We start from the raw sequence: 19862 nt of genomic DNA, 5'->3' as shown, positions 1-19862 counted from the left end.
TATGAAAAAGAAATAGCCTTGTCTCCATGTCTATTTGAAGTTGGGTGGAAAAAATTTACTGAGCAGAGGCAACCTAGGCTGGCTACAGACCCACCTCCTGCTCCTTGGGAATACGGGTGATTGGTGCCAGGATGATCAGGGAGAGGGATTCATTAGGGTAGCCCAGGTTACCTTATGGGTGAGAGGAGGCTGGTGCCCTCATAGAAACCTTCATGTTGGAAAAGACCTTTAAGATTGAGCCCAACCATTCCCCCAGCACTGCCAAGTTGGCCACTAACCCACGTCCCCAAGTGCTACCTGCTGCACTCCTGCTGCTGGTCTGGCTGTAGGTGCTCCCCTCAGTCTCAGTGAGACTGGAATGTGCTGGTTCGCAGGAAGCCAACAGACCTCACACAGAGACACATTTAGAGCAAAACTGTTTAATAAAATATCACCTCAACAAGCATTTACATACAATATATAAAACCACTTTAAAAGCCTAATGTGTCTGAAATCTTGTGTAACAGATAGTTACATACTGTAACGGATGTCAGAGTTGTTGAAACAAGACTAAAAGGAGCAGGAGAGGGGAGGGAAAGGGACACCTCATCTTGGCACCTGCAACAATGAAAATGCATTCCCACAGAAACTGATTAACATCAAAGCTTCCAATGTTGACCCACAGCATCAAACAGTGCCAGCCACAAGCCCTACATCAGCACAGCAGAAAGATTTGCCACATCCTGATGTCCTTGTCCATTCCCTGCCTACATTCACATAAAACTCAGCAAAACTCTGCTAATTGTTTCCTCTTTCAGCAGCAATACAAGCATTTTAGCTCCCTCTCTGGGCCATTTCTCCCCGTAGCAGCAAGCTGGGACTTGAGCAGAATTCATCCCACCTAGGGCTGGGCAGAAATAGTGACTTACTCGAGCCTAAAAGAAATCCCTAAGGTCTGTTAATGATTTGCTTTGAGCTTTGTCGTTTGAGACAGCTTTGTGGAGATCAGTGCATCTCAGAAGTTGTGTTTTGCAGCCCACCCAGCCAAAGAGTAACAGTGCTGTTGTCCTACAGGAACAAGAGATACTGTGCAAGACCAATGTATCAATTTAGGCATGTTCATGTCTGCAGATCCTACAGAAAAACAAACCAAATCCCAAAAAGCCACCACCACCATCTGTCACCCCACTGCTAAACGCCAATTTACTGAAGACCTATTTGCTGCATCCCATCACTCCTGCAGTCCAGGATGGCCTTTAGGAAGGCCATTGTTAAAAGGATGTGAGCCCACCTGCTCCTTCGTTCTCCTTGGCCTTGTATGGCAGGACAGGAGCAAAGACAGCAACTTCTATCTCCTGATCACCTGCACCATCTTTCCAGATCCTGAAGGTGAGAAAACCTCAGCTTAATCAATGTGGTGCTAACACGGACACTTAATCAACACAGATGAAACAAAATTACCAACTGCAAGTGCTCATTCCAAACCCTCTGGTGGAAGAACCCATCATTTCAGCTCTGCCAGCAGCTCTCAGGGGAAGATCCCCTTTCCAGCCATACTGAGAGCAGCAGATCACAAAGCTATTGCACAGTACTGGAAACGGGGTGCAGTTGCTGAGCCAGGTGCTGCAAATCACCCACCTATGAGTGTCATTGCTCCCTACCATGTTTGCCATTGAAGGATCAGCTAACTTCCACATAAAACACCACATTCTGAGCAAGAGCTCCTATCTATACCTGCTGGAGGACATCACCACATTGGCAACTCCCTATGCTTGAAGAATAGTTCTGGGGGATGTCTGTTTTTACTGCACACAACTACACTGATTGTCCAAAAAACAGCTGAGCTCTGCACCTGGGCTGTCTCACCTCCTGCAGTAGAAGGCTGCAGCTGATGGAATTAAGCAAACAGCTTTTCTTGTGGAAATGGCAAACACACAGCAGGAAGAAACATAACTGAGGCAGAAGTATGCAAATGAACCACTCTCACAAGAGCACAGTCTGGTTTTTACAAGTTTTGTCATTTCAGCTGCTTGCCAAGACCATGGAGAAGGAATTTGTGCTCTTCAGAGGCAAGTAAAGGACTGCACTCCAGATTGCACGATCCCCCTTTCTCCAGTACAGCTGGCAACAGGGATCTGGACCAGTACAATATACCCTAAGCAGGGATGCATTTCCTGTCTACAATCCTGTCCCACATGGTTATAGCTCAAAGAGCACCAGCAATGCCAAAGCGACCAGAGAAGGTCATGGTAGATGTGGAAATCCCAGTCAGAGGCCCAGGGTGATTTCCAGTGCCCCCATCTGATGCAGCCAGGTTGGGCCTGCTGGAAGCAGGAGAGCCTCAAGGCTGAGCAGTCAGGTGGCTGTACAGCACAGAACTTGGTGACTTTCAGAACATATGATGAGAGTCAGCCTCAGTGTGGTTTCCATCAGCAGTGCCAGTGCTGCAATTCCGGTATGGGGAAGGATACCAGCAGAGACAAAGCCAAATGGCCATCTATGTGCAGTGCAACAGCAGGAGAAGGGCAGGAAAATCCATATTCTCCTGTCCTGGACACACCTCAGGCTATCCTCTGACACTTCTGCATCCACTCCAGGACAGTCAACCACATTTTGGATTGCACAGATCACCTCTGAGAGGTGAAGAGAAGTTTTCCAGGTACCAGGGCAGGAATACTGAAAGCTAAATTGTGTTGAAGAGCTGACAGCTGTTTGACACATATACTGGCAGACAAAGGTACACAAACAGTCCTGAGCACCTGGAAGAAGCACATTTAAGAGGTTCCTCTGCCACTACATTTTTATGAAGTTGAAACTCATCAGAAAATTTGAGACTGGGCGTATTTGGTGGGAAATCACGACACACTGGGAGTTTTAAGCTTCCAGACCAATGCCAGCACACTAACAGCCCAGACAGAAGAAAAAGGTGGAAGTCAGAAGCACTCTTGTAAGAAATATGGTCTGGAACCTGTGAGCAGATGGAACTGACTTTGTTGGCAACATCCTTTGACTTCTAAGTGAGAGACAGCAGTAGGGGAGGGGAGGTCAGGCATGAGAGGAGAGTGCAGTTTCTAGGATGCCATTCCAAGCAGGAATCCTCCGGCAAACCCTCCAGTCAGGACAACATTCTTCTTCAGAAATATGACCACCTAAGCAAGAGTGACAAGAGAAAACACTATTCAACATCAGGCCACCCACTGACCCTCCTGCAAAGAAGAAATCCCTCAGGCTGTTCTTCGAGGTGGGTGATGCTCACAGAGATGCCACTGCTCACATTTGGGAAGGCTTCCTACCTAACGACCTCCCCTCCCCAACTGCACCAGCACACAGCCAGATCTTCACCCTGCTCAGCCATGAGCAGTCAGCTCCTCCAGGAGAAAGCTATGGGAAATGTATTCCTAAACTCTAGGTAGACAGCATCCACAGCTTTTGCCATCTTTCCAATTTTGCTGTCAAGCAAGAATTCCCTCCTTGTATTTACACAACTGAACATCCATAACAGCTCAGGGGGTCAATCCTGTTTTCTGCTGTCCCTCCAGCACACGCCCTGAGAAAGCTGTCTCACCTCATCCACTCTGCTTTTCACTTCTGGAGGCATTTTATTACCACTGCTGTGAAATTTCAGCTGCTGCTTGGCTTTGTTCATGTCCCGTTGTACTAGATTCCAGTCCACCTTGATGTATCCCGTGTGGTTTGCAATCTAGAGTTTTGAGGATTAGAAAAAAGTTCCTGAAATCCTGCATGACCATGGCTAAACAGACCCTTGATCACCCACCTTCCCTGACCACAGCCACCACCAACGCACTGGCCCAGATGGCTTAAAAATTGGACAGAACACCACCCCTGGAACATCTGTCTCCCACAGTAATCCCCCAACAGCTGGGCACACACTGCAGCTTAGCCTGCTTCAGCCTCTCTTCCCCAGCATAAATCACCTCCCCCACACAACTGTCATGGATATTGTTGGGACTCCCTGCAGTTCTCCTGCTGCTGTGGGTAGGCACAGCTATTAATAGTCCATTCCTCTCAAACTATTTTATCTGCTCAGGGTGATTCAGCTATGGAACTCCCTCTGAACTCCAGAGCAAGCTTTTGACTTTGAACAAGCAGAACCAGGAGAGCGAGGGAGAATGAGTCATACACAAGACCTGTCTGCCTGAGGAGCGAACAGGTGAGAGCTGAACAAGGCCTGAGAGCTGCTCTACCTGCAGGATGCACCAGATACATGAACATGTCCAAGCAGCTTCCCTCAATGCCAGAGCTCTTGGAAACCAGCTGAAGTGGTAAAGGAAAGAGAGAGATCTCCTTTTTCTCCTCTTCCCCAGTGCTTTACAGCGAGACCCATCTGTGCTGGCTGGACTCCTCAGGAAGCCAGGTGGGCAGGAAGCATATCACAGATACAGATAAATCCTTCTTGACATCCAGGGCTGTTCCTCCAGGGACACTATGCCCACAGCCACAGGACTCAGTATGTCAGCCTGTCCTGCAGCAGCAGCATGGCTCACTGCAGCTGAAGGCTGTCTCACGCTCCACTCAGGTGCCCCTGCAGTAACAGCTCTCCTGTGCCTTTGGCCTGGCCTTTGGTAGAGGATCCTCAGTGGATGTGCACTGGCAACCCTGGAGTTTATGCACACTGACCCTGCTCTGCTGTTACATCCACGTGCCCCGGAGAACACACACCTCTGACATTCACAGCAACACAAAGCCCCCAGCAGAGGGGCAGACCGACCCCACATGTCCCAACAAGCAGTGCTTCACAGAGAGACCTTTGTCCCCAGCAGCACAGTTCTCAGAAAGCCTGGGCTGCTCTTCATACACACCTGAAGTAGGAAAAAGCCTCCTCCCACTGCTGTCGCTGCCAGCTTTCCAACTTTCTGGAAGATGAATCCAGTACACCTACAAATCAACCAGGATTCAGTCAGGAAAATGAAACACCACACACACTCTACTCATTATGCTTCCCACAGGCAAGGCTGCCTTTGGCAGGAATTACCCAAGACTGGAGACAGCCTGACAAACAGCAGAAGAAACCCATGTCAAACCAGAGAGAAGGATTTACACCCAGCTTTATGGCTTTTCAGTTTGTGCTGTCACATTCCAGCATTCTTCAGTTTGATTCTTATCTCTTCAACCTCATCCTTCTCCCAAAAGTGGAACCAGAAACCTGTGATTTCACCAAAATCAACAAGTGATTTTATGTTTTGATTTTTTTTTATAACTGGTATAATCTCTAAGGGGAAATCAGGGAGCACATGTGCTGCTCCATGATGGAGCATGGCGAGCAAATCACAAGCCTCTTTCTTACTTATTTGTAAAGTAAGCAGTAAACAACTACCTACTTTATCTTTTCATTTCTCAGAAGAGAAAAATGGTGGAACAGGCACAGCAGTGATCTAAGGCTATTCTGGTCTCCAAAATGGGTTACCTGCTTTTGACATGATAAACATTCCTGCCAGCACCACCCCATTGCTCAGTCATGCAGCCATGGGCTGGTGTGTTGTGCCACCCAAACCACACTTTCCTTGGAACATGGTTTCCTTATGAGCATTGCAAACAACACAGCAACCTGCCTTTACCCATTTCTGAATACACTTAGTGAAGACTCATGAGAGAGGTGGCCAGGTCACACTTCTGTGAGGAGACAAAGCTCTGTCATACACTGTTAAATAATTACCCTGGTCCAGGTGAAGATGAGGGGCATGGGAAGAGGCAAAGCAATGATTACACAAAATCTTAAACAATCTTGTGGGAATGAAATTGCAAATAGAGCCACTCACAGTCCCAGCTACAAGTGACAGGAAATCCCAAGAACTGCGATCCCAGGAGGTTTTTAATGCAGATGCCTGATCCACCTCCAGTGGGGAAGGCATCCTTGTTTCAAGGGGTTCACATTTGCCTGTCCTAATTCAACAGCACTACTTTTTGCCAGAAGTTAAAAATAATTACAGACCGGTGCAATTTTCTTCCCTTCAAGACAGTCTCAGTTCTTCGAGTTATAGACAGCACTTAAGACCTCCCAGACCTCAGCAGATCGTGCCAGGGGACAGCAGGCTTAGCACCTGCCTTCTCTGAATGACTGCCACATGACCCAGCACCTGTCAGCGTGTCCCCAAAGACCCAGCCAGCGCCTGCCATGAGCAGCAAGGGCAACCCCGGCACATCTTACCATCCCGTGACCCCTCCGATCACCAGCTGCGTGGCCACATTGTATTTCTCAGCGCTCGACCCCGAGTTGGGGGCGAAGATCTTGCGCCACCAGGGCCGGTTCTTGGTGTACTCTGCCAGGTCCAGCACGTTGAACGTGTCGTCCTTCGCACCTGCAGGCACCTGCAGAGGCTCAGTGCTGGGACTCCCGTACCACAGCCCCTGCAGCTGCCCGGTGCCTCCCCAGGGGCACAGCACCCTGCCCACACACACAGCTCACGGGGACTGACACTTCCCCGCTCTCTGGCAATTCCCAGGGCCCTCAGTCCCCTCCCCGGGCCTCCGGGACCCCGTGCCCGGGACCGCTGACCCCCTCGGGGACGCCCCTCGCAGAGCGGCCGGGGCTGGGGGCCCGTGCCTGGAGCCGCCCCCTCGGGCCCTCAGGCGGGGCCAGGCCCCGGCAGCCGCCGCCGCGCGGCGCGGAGGGAACGACACCGCGCTCTGCAGCGGGGAGGCCGAGCTGGGGGAGCCCGAGCTGGAGGAGCCAGGCACCCGCTGCCAGGGGAGAGGGGTGGGGGGACCCGCGCCCCGAGCTATCCTCGGCCAGCCCGGCCCGGCCCGGCCCAGCCCAGCCCAGCCCACCTCCGCCCGGCACCGCCATGACGCCGCTGCGCTCCGCGCAGGCGCAGGCAGCGCGCGTCACCGGGAGGCGGCGAGGGGAGAGGAATGAGAGGAGAGAGGGACGGGGAGAGAGAGGGATGAGGGGAGAGCGGGACGGGGAGAGGGACGGGGAGAGAAGGACGGGGAGAGAGGGATGGGGAGAGAGGGATGAAGGGGGAGAGGGATGAGGGGAGAGAGCGGGTACAGAGGCGGAGAGACTGGCAGACACGGAGAGGGGCGAGAAGGAAGAGGGGCCTGAGGGGAGACGGGCCCGAAGGGAAAGGGGCGCAAGGGAGGGCGCGGGGGCGCAGCGCGGCCGGGCCTCGGCCGTGCCTCAGGGCTGCCCCCGATGCTCCCTCTGGAAGGGCTCCAGTGCTGCCGCAGCATCGCCCGCCCGGAGCGGCCCCTCGGGGCTCCTCGGGTCACCCTGCCGGGTGTGCAGCAGCAGCGGCACTCAGGGAGGGACAAAGGGGTCCCTAAAGCCCGTGGTGGTTTCTTCCTCTGACATGGGAGCTCTTGCTTGGCTGCGAGCTGTCACCGCACAGAAGCAGTGCTTTTTGCCATTTGCTAAAAGCACCCCAAACCCAGCAGCATTCTGGGCAGCTGAGCACCCTGGCACACCTGGAGCTCAGGTGTATTGGAAGCAGCCTGGGGGTCCTGGATGCTGCTGCGATTTCAGCCAGCACACCCAGCTGTGACTTGTCCCTCTGCCCCGGAGTCGAGTTGGGCAGCCTGGGCACGCTGCCTGGTAGGAACACGTTTTACTGTTTCCCCTGAAGTAATGACGCCTCTGATTTCTGGGCCATTACTCACTTGAGCTTCTGTAGAACAAATGCCACCTACTTCCCAGCTGGGGATGCAGCTGCCCAGGGTGTAGCAAATATGGAAATTCTCAGACACAACAAGCAAAAAAAGAAAGTCTCATGGAGAGATTGTGACAGAGGAGACTTGACCCTTATTTGCACTTAATGGAAAGCAGTGTGTGAGTGGGAGCAGGAGTGTAGGCAGCGTGGGAGAGGTAGGGGAGCAAACAATCTTCTAGGAACTAAACACTCTTCTAGGAACTAACAGCAGCACTCATCTGCACTGGTGAGGACATCCCAGCACCTCGTTGCCCCTTGCACGTAGGTTGGGACGCATTGGGAAGTGCAGCAATATCCCACGTATTTCCTGCACTGTCCCCATTAGGGGAACTGGCTGGAGCAGCGTGTACGCAGACCCAAGTGATAGGACAGCACTTCCTCAGGCACAAAAGGAAAAGATGTGGCTGGGGAAGGGATGGCTGGAGGCAAGTTGGCCCCTAGAAATCCAATCTGAACAGCAGTGTCAGGTGGCACTGGGGTGTCCTGCATGTCTGGTACATGACAGGCTTCCATTCCTGTGCAGCATATGCCCCTGGTTTTGTCTCCCCTGCCCTGACAAAGGGATGCCCTCATGCCCTGGGGCCAGGTACCATGCAGCCTTTGGTACCTCCATCTGTGGGGTCTCCTGCACACATGATGGCCTGGGCACCTGCAGCATGGCCTCATCTTTCCTAGTACATGTGCATCTTCATCTGGTGTAGGCACTTAGCTTCCTCCAGCAGGAGAGAAGGAGCTGGGCTGACAAGGTGGAGGTGCTTCAGGGTTGGGGGCTCCTGTGCAGTGGGGTTAGGCACAGCCTGGTGCAGTGGGTGACACAGGGGTGGTGGCAAGGAGCAAACCCAGCAGTAGTACCTCAATAGCCCACAGCCACTGCAGCTCCCTCCCAGGTGCCTTCCTGGTGTTCAGCATTGGAGGCACAGGCATGAAACACCATTCCCCATCTCAAAGGCTTTCTCTTCCCCCTGGCACCACCAAAACTTTCCAGCCTCCATGGCCAGGCTGAGCTCACCAGCTCATGGGAGCTTCCAGCGAGTGCTTCTGCTGCCTGACTCGTTCAGAGATGCCTCTGATGTGAGGAACAAGAGAGAAAGCAGAAATGCTCCACTGACCCACTTACTGTAGGGAAATCCAGCAGAGGAAAGCAGGCTTAGTTTTGGGACCTCCTCCATGTCAGTATTTCTACTCTGATGCTAGGGTAGGTCCATCAGGGATGGATTTCCTGATGGAAAATCATCCATCAGGGGTGAGTGATGGCATCAGCCCTGCTGCACTGCTGTTCCCTGGGTTACTGTGTCTGTGAGTTTGCCTATCCAAGAACTGCACTGAGCTGCAGCCCCTCTTTGCCCCATCACTTCTGGGGTGCAGTAGCTTCGAAGTGCTGATATAAGGGGCCTGCCTGGTCCTCCAGACAGATCTGTGCCATGTGTCACAGCCGATTTCCTGCTGCTGGGAAGGGTGAATGTCCTGTGCATGGCTGCTGCTTCTGAGATACTCCGTGTTCCTGAGAAGCTGTCACGCATCACTTGTTCTGTCACACACACAAAAAAAAAATTCCAGAAGAGATTAGATACGGTTCAAATTATTCTGGGTAATTTTTATCTGTTCCAATCTGTTATTGTTCTGAGAACTGCACATTTCAGGGAAAAAACCAGCACTTTCTGTGCGTGTGGGTCCTTGGCTCTGGCAAAATATGTTTCTCTTGGAGTCTCCATGGCAGGAGCCTGTTGTGGCTTTTCCATCACATTTGCAGAGGACAGTGCCCTTGGGGATGGGCAGATGAGCTCCAGGCAGGAATGGAATACCAATGCCTCTCTGCAACTTTCTCAAAGGCACAGCTGCTGCCTGGCCCAGCCATGGGTGACACTGACAGTTTGCAGAGGCTCCCACAAGGGTTTGCAGAGCCATTGGAAGCCCCACAGCTGTTAATGGCACCCACTGGCTGGACCATGCTTGCTCTTGCTGGGGCATGTGGGGTCCAGCTTGGCATGCTGGGCCAAGGAGGAGCTGGGCTCCCTCTTGATGTCCAGTTGTCCTTGGCCTGATTTGCTCCACACTGGCTCTCATGTGTCTGTACAAAGCTGTCACTGTGTGCAGCTAAGGCCAGGATCTGGGCCCCCTCCCCAGGTTACTTCCAATTTTCACATCTGGATTCCCTTTCCCACAGTCTTGAATATAATGATAATATTTTCTTTCTGACACCCTGTGTTAGACCTTGTCTCTCTGGTTTACTCTTATTTCTCCAGGAACCTGGAGCTGCCTCCCAGTAGCTGAAAGTGGTTAATTCAGTACTTACCAGTGTCACAACCTTTAAGTACTGACTGTGTCCTAGCTCCTGCCACTGCAGCCCCCAAGGGATGCTTTTCCTGACTGTCCTCTGTGATCTCTAGATGTTGTCATCCCATGGCATGCCCAGAGCATCTCTGCCAGGGTTAGAGTGAAGAAGCTTCTGTGTTGCCCCATGCAGAACTCCAGCACCAGAGTTGGAGCATCCCTCCTAGCAGCCTATCCCAACCCTCCCACGTGTCCATCCCATGCTGCCCCCTTTGTGGTTGTGTTGTCTGTTTGGCAATGGTTTCCCCTTGTTTCTGGAAGCCTTTCCAGGTGAGTCTCACAGCACCAGGAGATTCCCAGATGGGATGACTAAGAGTCACATCCATAGCAGGGAACACTGGTGTCTGAAGCACAGCCCAGAACTCCTGTATCTTTCCCAAAAAACTCCTCCTTCCAGTATTGAGTGCTCTTCTGCTTCACTGCAGTAGGGCAAAGAACCCTGGTGCATCCCCAAATATGACACATCACTTGCTTTGCCCCAAAATATTTGCTGGAAAAAGTGAGGTGAGTTGTTGCTCACAAAGCAAAGGAGCCCCAGGCTAGTCAAGGAGCCAACTGTGGGTGTACAAGCTGGAGAAAATATTTCTTACTCACTCTTTGCCTCCCCAGGAGCGAGGTGGGTGGTGTGAAGGAATTAGTTTCTTCCCTGTGCTGAGGATTCATGTGAGAGACCCCCAAAAGCCCAACCCTCCACCATCTCCACTGTGTCCCTCTGTTTCCCAGTCACCAAAATTTGTCACGTGGATGCTTCTGCACACACTGGGACTGTCACCAAAGGGGTCACTGCCCCTGTTGCACCCCTGCTGCCCTGTGACATGATTTATGGGACATTTCCCCACCTCACTCATCCAGGGGATGCTGGGACCATGCAGGGCGTTCCTCCTCATCTTCCTGCCTTCGTGAGCCAAGGGACAACCACGTGGTAGTGTGTGTGCCTGAGCACACGTGTGTGCATTGATGAGGGGAGGGGATTTCATGGGCTTTCAAAAAGAGAGGTTGACTATTTATGAGTAAAATGAAAGAAATTTGCAAAAACATTTCAGTGCATCTTTTCTGAGCTCTACTGCAGGACCCTGGGAGAAGAGGAGCAGCTGGTGGGAAGGGGTCTCCAGGGATCACACCAACCCACTCCCTCCCATGTGGCTTGAGGCAAGGTTGTGTGGCCAAATCATCACTGTTTGGGGTGCAGGCATCCCAGAGACAGGGATAAGTCATGTGTGTACATCTGCATCCCTGGCAACCTGCTCTCCTTCTCTTCAGAGGTGATAGAGAAGGTGAGACCAGGCAATGACCACACCTAAATTCTGCTGCCTCTGAAACCCTCCCTTTCCTCATCTTGCTCCCAGACAGGAGCCAGGACACTGAGCCAGCTGGGTCCTGCAGCGGAACTTACTGCTGAGCTTGCCCTCCCTTTCCTTTTGTTTTTTCCTCTCCTCCTGCCACTGCCAGAGGAAGAGCAGGAGAGCCCATCATTCACACACTGCTCTCTGCACAGACCTGCTCAAGCAATTCCCCTCTTGACATCTTTGAGAAATCTTCAGTGCTCCGAGTGAGTCTGTGGGTGCTGGCTTTAAATCATCATCTCCGGTGGATTACAACAGCTGGATGAGAAGATAAAGGCTTTTCCCTCCTCTTTCCTTTCTTATTTCTTCCTTTTCACTTTTCCTCCTGAAGTCAGAGCAGTTCCCTGCCAGGAGGCATGGTGCTGGTGGGAGCCCTGTGCAGCCTCCTGCTCCTCTGCCTGGTTGAGGAGGGCATCAGCAAAGTGAGAAGATACTACATTGCTGCAGTGGAAACTGCCTGGGACTACACACACAGTGACCTGCTGTCCGTGCTGCAAGCGCCTGCAGGGTAAAGCTCTTCCTTTTGCAATTCTAGAACCCTGCCCTGGGTGCTCTCCCACCCTGGCATGTGTCACTGTGAGCTTGGCTCCAGGCAGGCAGGTACATGGGGGCAACCTGGCAAGGTGGGTGCAATGAGCTGCTGGCACAGCTGGGAAGGGGAGATGTGATGGGGAGTCACAAAGTGCAACCCTGATGAGGGACAGGTGGATTGAGAGAGAAAGATCCATACCTGCTCTGCATCACTGTTCTGCACTGCTTTATCTTAATGCCATTTGCTTAGGACCCTTTAAAGTCTGTGCTAAAGAGCCATGAGCTGATTTTCCACCTGTGCTTTCTTTTCTGCTCTGCATCGTGGGGGCTTTGAGGAAGTGTGAGGGGAGACAGGCACCTGAGACTCTGTGGGCACTGCAGAGGAAGGTTGGCTGTGTCCCCCTGACATAACTCAGAGCAGCAAAGGCTTCCCACTGTGTCTGCCCCATGGTAAAATCCAGCTTTAGTTATTTATATCTTTGTGTACATTACGTTGCTGGGGCTGGAATTTTTCCTTAAGGAAATTAAAATAATTTCTAGTGTTTGGGTAAAGAATGATATTCATACACAGTGGCAAGAAGGAGGAAAGCATGGTGGTTTTGCCTGTGTACTTTGAAGTAGGAAGGAAAAATGGGAGTTGCATTGCTTGGGCATCAGGATGGTGTTGTCTGAAGACATAGCTGGCTTGGACATGCATGACTGGGAATGTTCTGAGGTCAGCATGAAGAATGGAGCTGGATGGCTGCACCCCCTGTGGATCAAGATGTGCCCTTTCCCTCTGCCCTGTTTCCATATCCCCTTCCCCAGACTCTCTGTTGAGGTGGTATCAGCCCATGATCCCATCTCAGACCCAGTGGCCTGAGCAGCGAGGAGGTGTGGTCAGGTACTGGAAGCCAGGCTCTACCGATGACCCAGGTCAGCCCGACCAGCTGCTGTAGTCACTGTATCCCAGTTATGTTGCTTTTCCCCCTTCTGATTGCTTCAGTAGGAAAATTGCATCCAGCACCCTCCATTTTATTAATCCCCTCTGCCCTGCTTTCACTGATGCTGCCCTCAGATCCCTTAGGCTATGGTAGAGATAATGACTTCACTCATGCTGTTAATTCAGCCCTGTGGCTTTCCATTTCAGCAGTGGCTTTATGATGCACTCGGGCACTATTTCTGACCCTGGAGTGACTCAGGGACCTGACCCTGCCTGGGGATGAGTGGGGCATTGGCAGGCAGTGTGAGGTCACTTGTCCTTCTCTAAAATGGGGGAAGATAACTGGCTGTCTCAGAGGGATTTGGTGAAGTGCTCCAGCCTGGAAAGACAGAGAACTCCCAGGCAGTGCAGCTCCTGGGGAAGCTGTGATGGGAACCAGGGCTTGCTTGTTGTGGCTGTTCCCAGCTGAATGATGGTGCCTTTTCTCTGGCCCTGCAACCTCAGCCCAGTTCCCTGCAACAGAGGAGGGCACAGGAAAATAGCCAGACTGGATATAAGGGGCACGCAGGAGTGAGCCAGAAAGGCATGGCAGGCAGAGCTTGCCCTGGAGGTGGGCTGTCTCTGAGCTGTGTGTATGGTGCCTTCTGTTCCACATGTTCTCCCTCAGTGTACCACCATCTCCAGGCAGGACCTCTAAACCCCTTCTATGTATCCAGGGGTTCCTCTGACATGTTTGTAGAAAGCTCTGTCAAATTAATGGGCTACAACACACCAGGCCAGAGCTGCTCCCACCTTCCCCGTGATTTCAGTTTCTCTTCCTCCCAAACACAACCCCAGGGCAGGGTCAGAGCCAGGACCAGCACATCCTGCAATGGCTCCAGGGATTTCAGCTCGGACATGGAGCTGGTGGACACGTAGCAGCAGCCCATGTCTGAGTGTTTTGGCAGTGCAGGATGTCTCCCAGCTCCAAGAGATGAACTGATAGTGTGGCTAACAATGCTGATCCCAGATGCCAGAAACTTATCGGCCTGTCTCAGCTTCAGCTGCCATTGGGGAAGGAAGTTCGCGGGAACCCCAATTACAGAGGACTGGCCAGAAGAACTTTGATCAGACATCCCTGGGCTGAACTCTGCCCGCTTGTCTCCTGTGGGCTCTGCTCTGCCGGGACTGGGACCCAGCACTAAGCCCTGCTGTCACTAAGTGCTCTCCCAGCCATGCCCCTGCATGCTAGCAAAATCCCTCTGGCTCCAGAGGATTTCTGCCTTGTTTACTGCAGAATTAGCAGGACCAGACCATCATATCTCAGGGCTGCATTCTCAAATTTGGGTTTTCTGTGAGCTAGAGATTAAGGCACAGCTTCCTGAGAGTAGACAGCTGAGTGCCAGCAACCCCGTAGTTCAGCTACCTCCCAGTGTAGGGACACATTGGAGAGCAACAAGCCAGGAATCATAATGGTTCATGGGCAAAACCAGCTGAATGCAGTGACACTGCTCACTGGGGCCATGCCTGCTGAGGGCAGCCTGCCAGCCTGGACACGGGGTTAAAGGAATTGTGGGGTTTTCATGGGTTCCCATCCTGCTCTGCCCCTGAGGAGCAGTGGACCCTGCTCTCCCCACAGCACCCTCCAGCTGTAGGTGGCTTCCAGCCAGTGTTGTGGGGGTGAGTGTGTATTGCCTCTCCTAAGTTTGAGTCACTCTGTCTCCTTCCTCTTCCGCTTGAGGAAGAGTTGCAAAGGGAAATGCTGCTCGAATCACAGCTTAATCAGAGCAGGACAGCAACCTTCCCTGCTTCTTCAGTGGGAAGAAAATACACCTGGCTTTTGCTCCAAACGAAACAAGGCTGGGAAGGTCTGTCTGATTACTGGAAATGATCTTAGTCCTGGGGCTGATAAGTCAGCCTCTAAAATCCTTGAAGAAATTCATGTCTTTGTTATGTGCTGGATTCCTTCTGGAAAACGAATTTAGATAGAAAGTGGCCAGCAGAGATAAGTGGGGTGTGAAATACACTCAAGGCTCCTTTATCTTCCTGCTGTGAAGTGTAAATCCCATTTTGGGCAGAAAAGAATCAAATGTGGGGACATTGCTCAGACACAAAGCAAGACACAAAGCCCCTACCTGCCAGCAGCTGACAGTCTTTCCTGGGGTGACAGCTGCGGAGGATGTGAGTTACACATGATGTGGTCTGTCTGCCACACCTGAAGGTGCTGGGGTTGGGGTTGGGGTTGGGGTGGCTGCAGGGCAGAGGTCACCATGGCACTGCCAGTGCTCTGTGTCTCTGCTGCCAGGGGAGCATGAAGCTGGACAAGGCATGAGGCAGGAGACAGGCAGCAATGCCTGGTGCTGTGCCCTGTCCCAGCTGCATCTGGGTATGGCCTTGTGTCTTCTTCCATCATGACTAACACCACAACACTAATCACTGCCCTGTTGTCATCTGCACACTGAGCAAAACATTTCCAGTCATACCTGGGAGCTGTCAGGAAATCCAAAAGACACAGCAGGGTGAGCAAACCCTGGGGCTCCAGCAAGCAAGCTGGTGGGAAGGGGGGGAAGAGGATGGCTGTTGCCCATGTATGCATGGGTCTCTGCAATCAGCCTTGGCTTTTCCTTTCTCCTGCAGCATTTTGGGGCACGCAGGCCAACGTCCCCCCCCAGTTGGTGTCCCTCTCCGGTACAGGAAAGCTGTTTTTGTGGAGTACCCTGATGGCTCATTCACACAGCCCAAACTCAAGCCAGCGTGGATGGGTAAGAAGCACCTGCAGTGGGGGGACTCCAGGAATACTTGACAGCCTCCAAACTCATCCTGGGTTGGGTGCTGGGTGCTCTTCAGCCAGGAGCAGGAAAGCACCTGGGTGGATCCTGGGGATGCAGAGCTCCTGGGGATGCAGAAAGCCTTGCTGGAGCTGATGCAGTTGATGCTGCTGTGCTGTATGAGGGACAACCACTAACTGGACTTGTGGAAAGTCAGGACCCTTCGGGGCTTCTGGCAGGGTGTGAGCTGCCTGACCCCAGCTGCCCAGCTATATTGTCTTATCTCCTTCAGGTCTTCTAGGCCCCACCATCCGAGCAGAAGTCTATGACACAGTGGTCATCACGTTTAAAAACCTGGCCTCCCGCCCATACAACCTCCATGCTGTCGGGGTGTCCTACTGGAAGGCGTCAGAAGGTGAGCTGGGCAACATCAGGTGCTGCAAGTCCTTGTATAGCACCTCGTGCTCTGCCACCTGCCTGCCAGGTGTGCATCCCTCCCTCACCCTGCTATTCATGTCCCTTTGTGAGGACAGATGGTCACAGAGATGGCCTCACCTGGGGGAGCAATATGCCCAGCCCACAAATGAGCTGAGCAAACAGTGCAGAGCAAATCTGTATCAATCATAGAGATAATACACAGATTAAACCTAAGGTTGGATATTTAGGGCAAGGAAGACTGTGCTGTCCAGCCTCAGGGCAGGTGGTGGGTGCACAGCCCAACATGTGAGTCTGGCACAGCTCTGCTACTGTCCTGAGACCTGTCACTGCCTGTGGGACTCACTGCCCTGGGACAGAGAGGGGCTGGGTTGGAGGAAGGGGCATTTCTGTAGCCACAGTGCACTGGGGGTGAGCCCTCAATGACATCTGGCCATTTTTTTGGTTTTAGGAGCAGGGTATGAGGATGAGACCAGCCAGCCAGAGAAGGAGGGGGACAGGGTGGATCCTGGGAAGACATACACATATGTCTGGGAAATCCAGGAAAACCAGGGCCCAACTGAGGACGACTCAACGTGCCTGACCCACTCCTACTCCTCCAACACCAACAGCGTGAAGGACATCAACTCTGGTTTGATTGGAGCCCTGCTCGTGTGCCGACCTGGTAAGGACAGCACAGGGTGGGGACAGGCCACATGCAACCATTAATTGAAAAGCAGAATAATCACAGATGTGATTATGATGCCTTCCTGAGGCTGGGCATGGCAGTGGAGTCAGTGAGCTGTGCTCAATGAAAGCACTCCTGGGGTTCAGTCTTGAAATCCTGATGGCACAAGATACAAGAAGATGTGACTGGAGTAAGATTTGTTGCCCTGGCTGAGACATATCCTGGAGGTAGTTCTCCAGACCCCTCTATAGTCACTGGAAATGACTGGGCACCATCTGCAGGCTCCAGTGACTCACCAGGAGAAGCTTCTCCACTGAGCAGAGGTCTAAGAGGAGGCAGTACAAATTGACCTTTTGATGCCTTCTGGGGGCAGCTGCCTCTCAACCATGGACTTTTGGGGACCACAAGACTGGAAACACAGCTGTTGCAATTGTGAGACATGACAAAAGCAAACCACAGCCTGGCCTTGGTTTACCAGTTCTTGAAGAGCATAAAGGGAATTCTCTGGGTGGTGCTTGCTGACCTTTAAAGAAATCCATCTCATTGAATCTTGCAGGGACCCTGGCGAGCGATAGGAATGAAGGCCTGCAGAAAGATTTTGTGCTGCTCTTTGCAGTGTTTGATGAAGGTAATTGCTGGCTGAGTGGTGCCAGACCCTGCATTCAGACAGGTCTGGGGCATTTGCTTTGCCACGTGTAAGCACAGCTTCTCAGCAACCACACCCCCTCCCAAGGATTTAAGCCCGTGCAGTCCCCCTAGCCAGTGTGCTCCTGGTGCAGTACTGCCCCTCCTTCTCTTCCCCAGGTGCAGGGAGCTTGCAGCCCCCCCAGCTCTGCCATCCCATGCCCTGGCCTTGTACCCATCACACAGGTTAAGAGAGGAGACATTCCGTGTCACTTGTATTGGCCACCCCCACACCCATGCAGAGCCATGGCCAGGTGTGCTTGTGGATTTCCACAGGCACCACACATCTGACCTCCCTGAGAAGGTTCACTTTTACTTTGAAATGCTCTCAAGTGAAAGCTGACTGCACCCTCCTCTCTCCACAGGGAAAAGCTGGTACTCTGAGCAGGGTTCCCCAGCAGCTGCTCAGCCCCAGGCTCTCAACGGGACAGAGCTGCACACCATCAATGGCTACATCAATGGCTCACTGCCTGGTGGGTCCTGGTGGGACAGGGACAGGGGTGGGAAGCTGCTAGGAGCAGGGGTGGAGCCATGTCTGTAAACTTGAGATAGCTTGGGAAAGGATGTAAGAAAAGAGATCAAGAAGAGTTTCCAGGCGATGGATCTGTTAGGCTGTGTTCACCTCAGAGGGAGTCTTATATTGCAGCTCCTTGATCTGGCTTTCCCATTTACAGCAGGGCAGGAGCTGTTTCCAGCTGTCTGTGTTGCCAAGTACAGCTGACTTCCTTGGAGGTCTCCAAGAATAATGCTGGTAGCAGAATTTTGTCTTTTCTATCCCTGAGAACAAGGCTGGATGTCTCACTAAAACACCTTCATAGGATTTTGGGAATAGAACCATGGAATCATTTAGGTTGGAAAGGACCCTTAAGATCATCAGGTCCAAATGTAAACTTAACACTGCCAAATCTATCACTAAACCATGTCCCTGGGTGTCACATATACAAATACTTTAAATACCTGGGCAGCCTGTTCCAGTGTTTGACAACCCTTTCTGTGAAGAAATTTTTCCCAATATCTGACATAAACTTCTCTAGTGCAGCTAGAGTGTTAAGGTCTTCTCTCAGATTCCTTCAGAAGATCAAAAGAAAAAGCTGGGTTTGAGCTCAGTGAACACAAAAGTTGCTGTTTTCTGGTGTTCTCCCAGGAAAAGATCCAGAGCTGCCTGAGACAGAGGAATCTCAAGGGCAAACTGGGAAACATTGTCAGGAGAGTCATTACCACCAACAGCTTTGGTTAACCACATCCTAAAACCTCCCACTTGGGTCTGGCCATTCTCCAGTAAAAGGCAAAAGCAAAACTCCCCTAAATTCCCTGTCCTGATGGGTTCATAGAGGTTACGAGCTAAGGAAGCCTCATGGTCAACTACTATCTCTGCACAGTGGGTTTTTCCTGGAGAAATTATCCACCTCCTCTCAGCATCCCCTTCCCTGGATGCAGGACCTGGCCTGAGAGGTGTCTGATGGAGAGCTGGAAATGGAGAGCTGAGGGCCTCAGGATGGAACCTCCACCCAGTTTCCTCCCAGACCCTTGGGATCTGTTCCAGTCACCTTTGCACTCTGCCAAAACCAAGCTCTTGACTCTGTTTTGCTTCAGTTTCCAGGAACCTGTTATTCACTTCCCTGCTAGATTACAGAGCCCTTCATAAATCAATTTCTCCCCAGGAAAGTATTTTTACAATTCAGTCAAGTTCTTTCCCATTTCCTAAGCACACTGAGCTCTTTGAGTGTCTCTGAGGAAGGAATTTTCTCCAGCACTCAAATAATCCTGGTGACCCCCCTCTGCCGTTTGTGGTATTTCAGCTACTGCTGAGGATGTGGTGGAGCCCTGCTCCAGATGCAGTGCTTTAGTATCAGGCTTGCCAGGGTTGTGATCAGACAAATGACTCTCCTGTCGGTGCCAAATTTTCCTGTTTATAGAGTCAAGGAGCACTTCTCTCTCTTTTGCCACTGCATCCCACTGTGAGCTCCTACCAGCAACCCTCCCAATGTCCCCCAGTCTGTAAATCTAGTCCTATCTCAGAGGGATGATGTGACCTGTGCCTCTGTTTTGCTCAGACAGTCCACATCCATGTGTGATTTCCTCAGCTTGAAGCCAGCACAGGAGCAGGGGAGTCTATCAGCATGTGTAAACACTGAGTCTATGGCACCAAGAATGGGGGCAAGGGCTGGACACAGTGCTGACTCCTGAGTGCTTTCCTTGTGTCCTGGCAGGTCTCACACTGTGCCTCAAGAAGCAGGTCCACTGGCATGTGATCGGCTTGGGCTCTGGGCCAGAAGTGCACTCCATCTTCTTTGAAGGCCACACATTCCTGGTGAGAAGCCACCGTCTCAGCAGCCTAGAAATCTCCCCTGCCACATATCTCACAGCCCAGACCACGCCAGGAACAGCTGGCTGGTTTCGGATGTTCTGCCAGATACTGTCCCATCAGCAAGGTAACCTTATTTTCCAAGAGCTGGGGGGAAAAGCAGTTCAGGGGATGGCCTGGGCTCAGGGTTCTGTGTGGTGCTGCAGCTCCAAGGCTCCTCCTGCTCCCTGGTGTTACATCCTCCTGCAGTC

At 52.1% G+C, this 19862-nt stretch overlaps 2 protein-coding genes across 4 annotated transcripts in view; one reads left to right on the top strand and one right to left on the bottom strand.

The window, feature by feature from the left end:
- Positions 1-403: 403 nt before the first annotated feature.
- On the bottom strand, positions 404-6820 carry FUNDC2 (FUN14 domain containing 2). Its single transcript, XM_056491561.1, has 5 exons — positions 6766-6820; positions 6146-6296; positions 4800-4875; positions 3545-3679; positions 404-3128 (listed from the first exon to the last, which is right to left on the bottom strand). The coding sequence occupies exons 1-5, from the start codon at positions 6782-6784 to the stop codon at positions 3051-3053; spliced, it is 459 nt and encodes a 152-aa protein (XP_056347536.1). The 5' UTR covers positions 6785-6820; the 3' UTR covers positions 404-3050.
- Positions 6821-11400: 4580 nt separating this feature from the next.
- Positions 11401-19862, top strand: part of F8 (coagulation factor VIII) — a 24204-nt gene continuing 15742 nt past the window's right edge. For 2 of the 3 annotated variants that reach the window (XM_056491065.1, XM_056491064.1), the window contains exons 1-7: positions 11401-11828; positions 15390-15514; positions 15813-15935; positions 16407-16619; positions 17179-17250; positions 17672-17779; positions 19517-19738. In XM_056491065.1, coding sequence (XP_056347040.1) covers positions 11677-11828; positions 15390-15514; positions 15813-15935; positions 16407-16619; positions 17179-17250; positions 17672-17779; positions 19517-19738 — 1015 coding nt within the window. In that variant the 5' untranslated portion in view covers positions 11401-11676. The remainder of the gene's footprint in view (positions 11829-15389; positions 15515-15812; positions 15936-16406; positions 16620-17178; positions 17251-17671; positions 17780-19516; positions 19739-19862) is intronic. The other variant, XM_056491063.1, reaches the window with a different exon arrangement.

This window comes from Oenanthe melanoleuca, chromosome 4A, assembly GCF_029582105.1.
Source record: "Oenanthe melanoleuca isolate GR-GAL-2019-014 chromosome 4A, OMel1.0, whole genome shotgun sequence".
In the NCBI taxonomy this organism is placed as follows: Eukaryota; Metazoa; Chordata; class Aves; order Passeriformes; family Muscicapidae; genus Oenanthe; species Oenanthe melanoleuca.
Note: the sequence above shows the minus strand (reverse complement) of the source record. Positions and strands in the feature narration are given on the sequence as shown.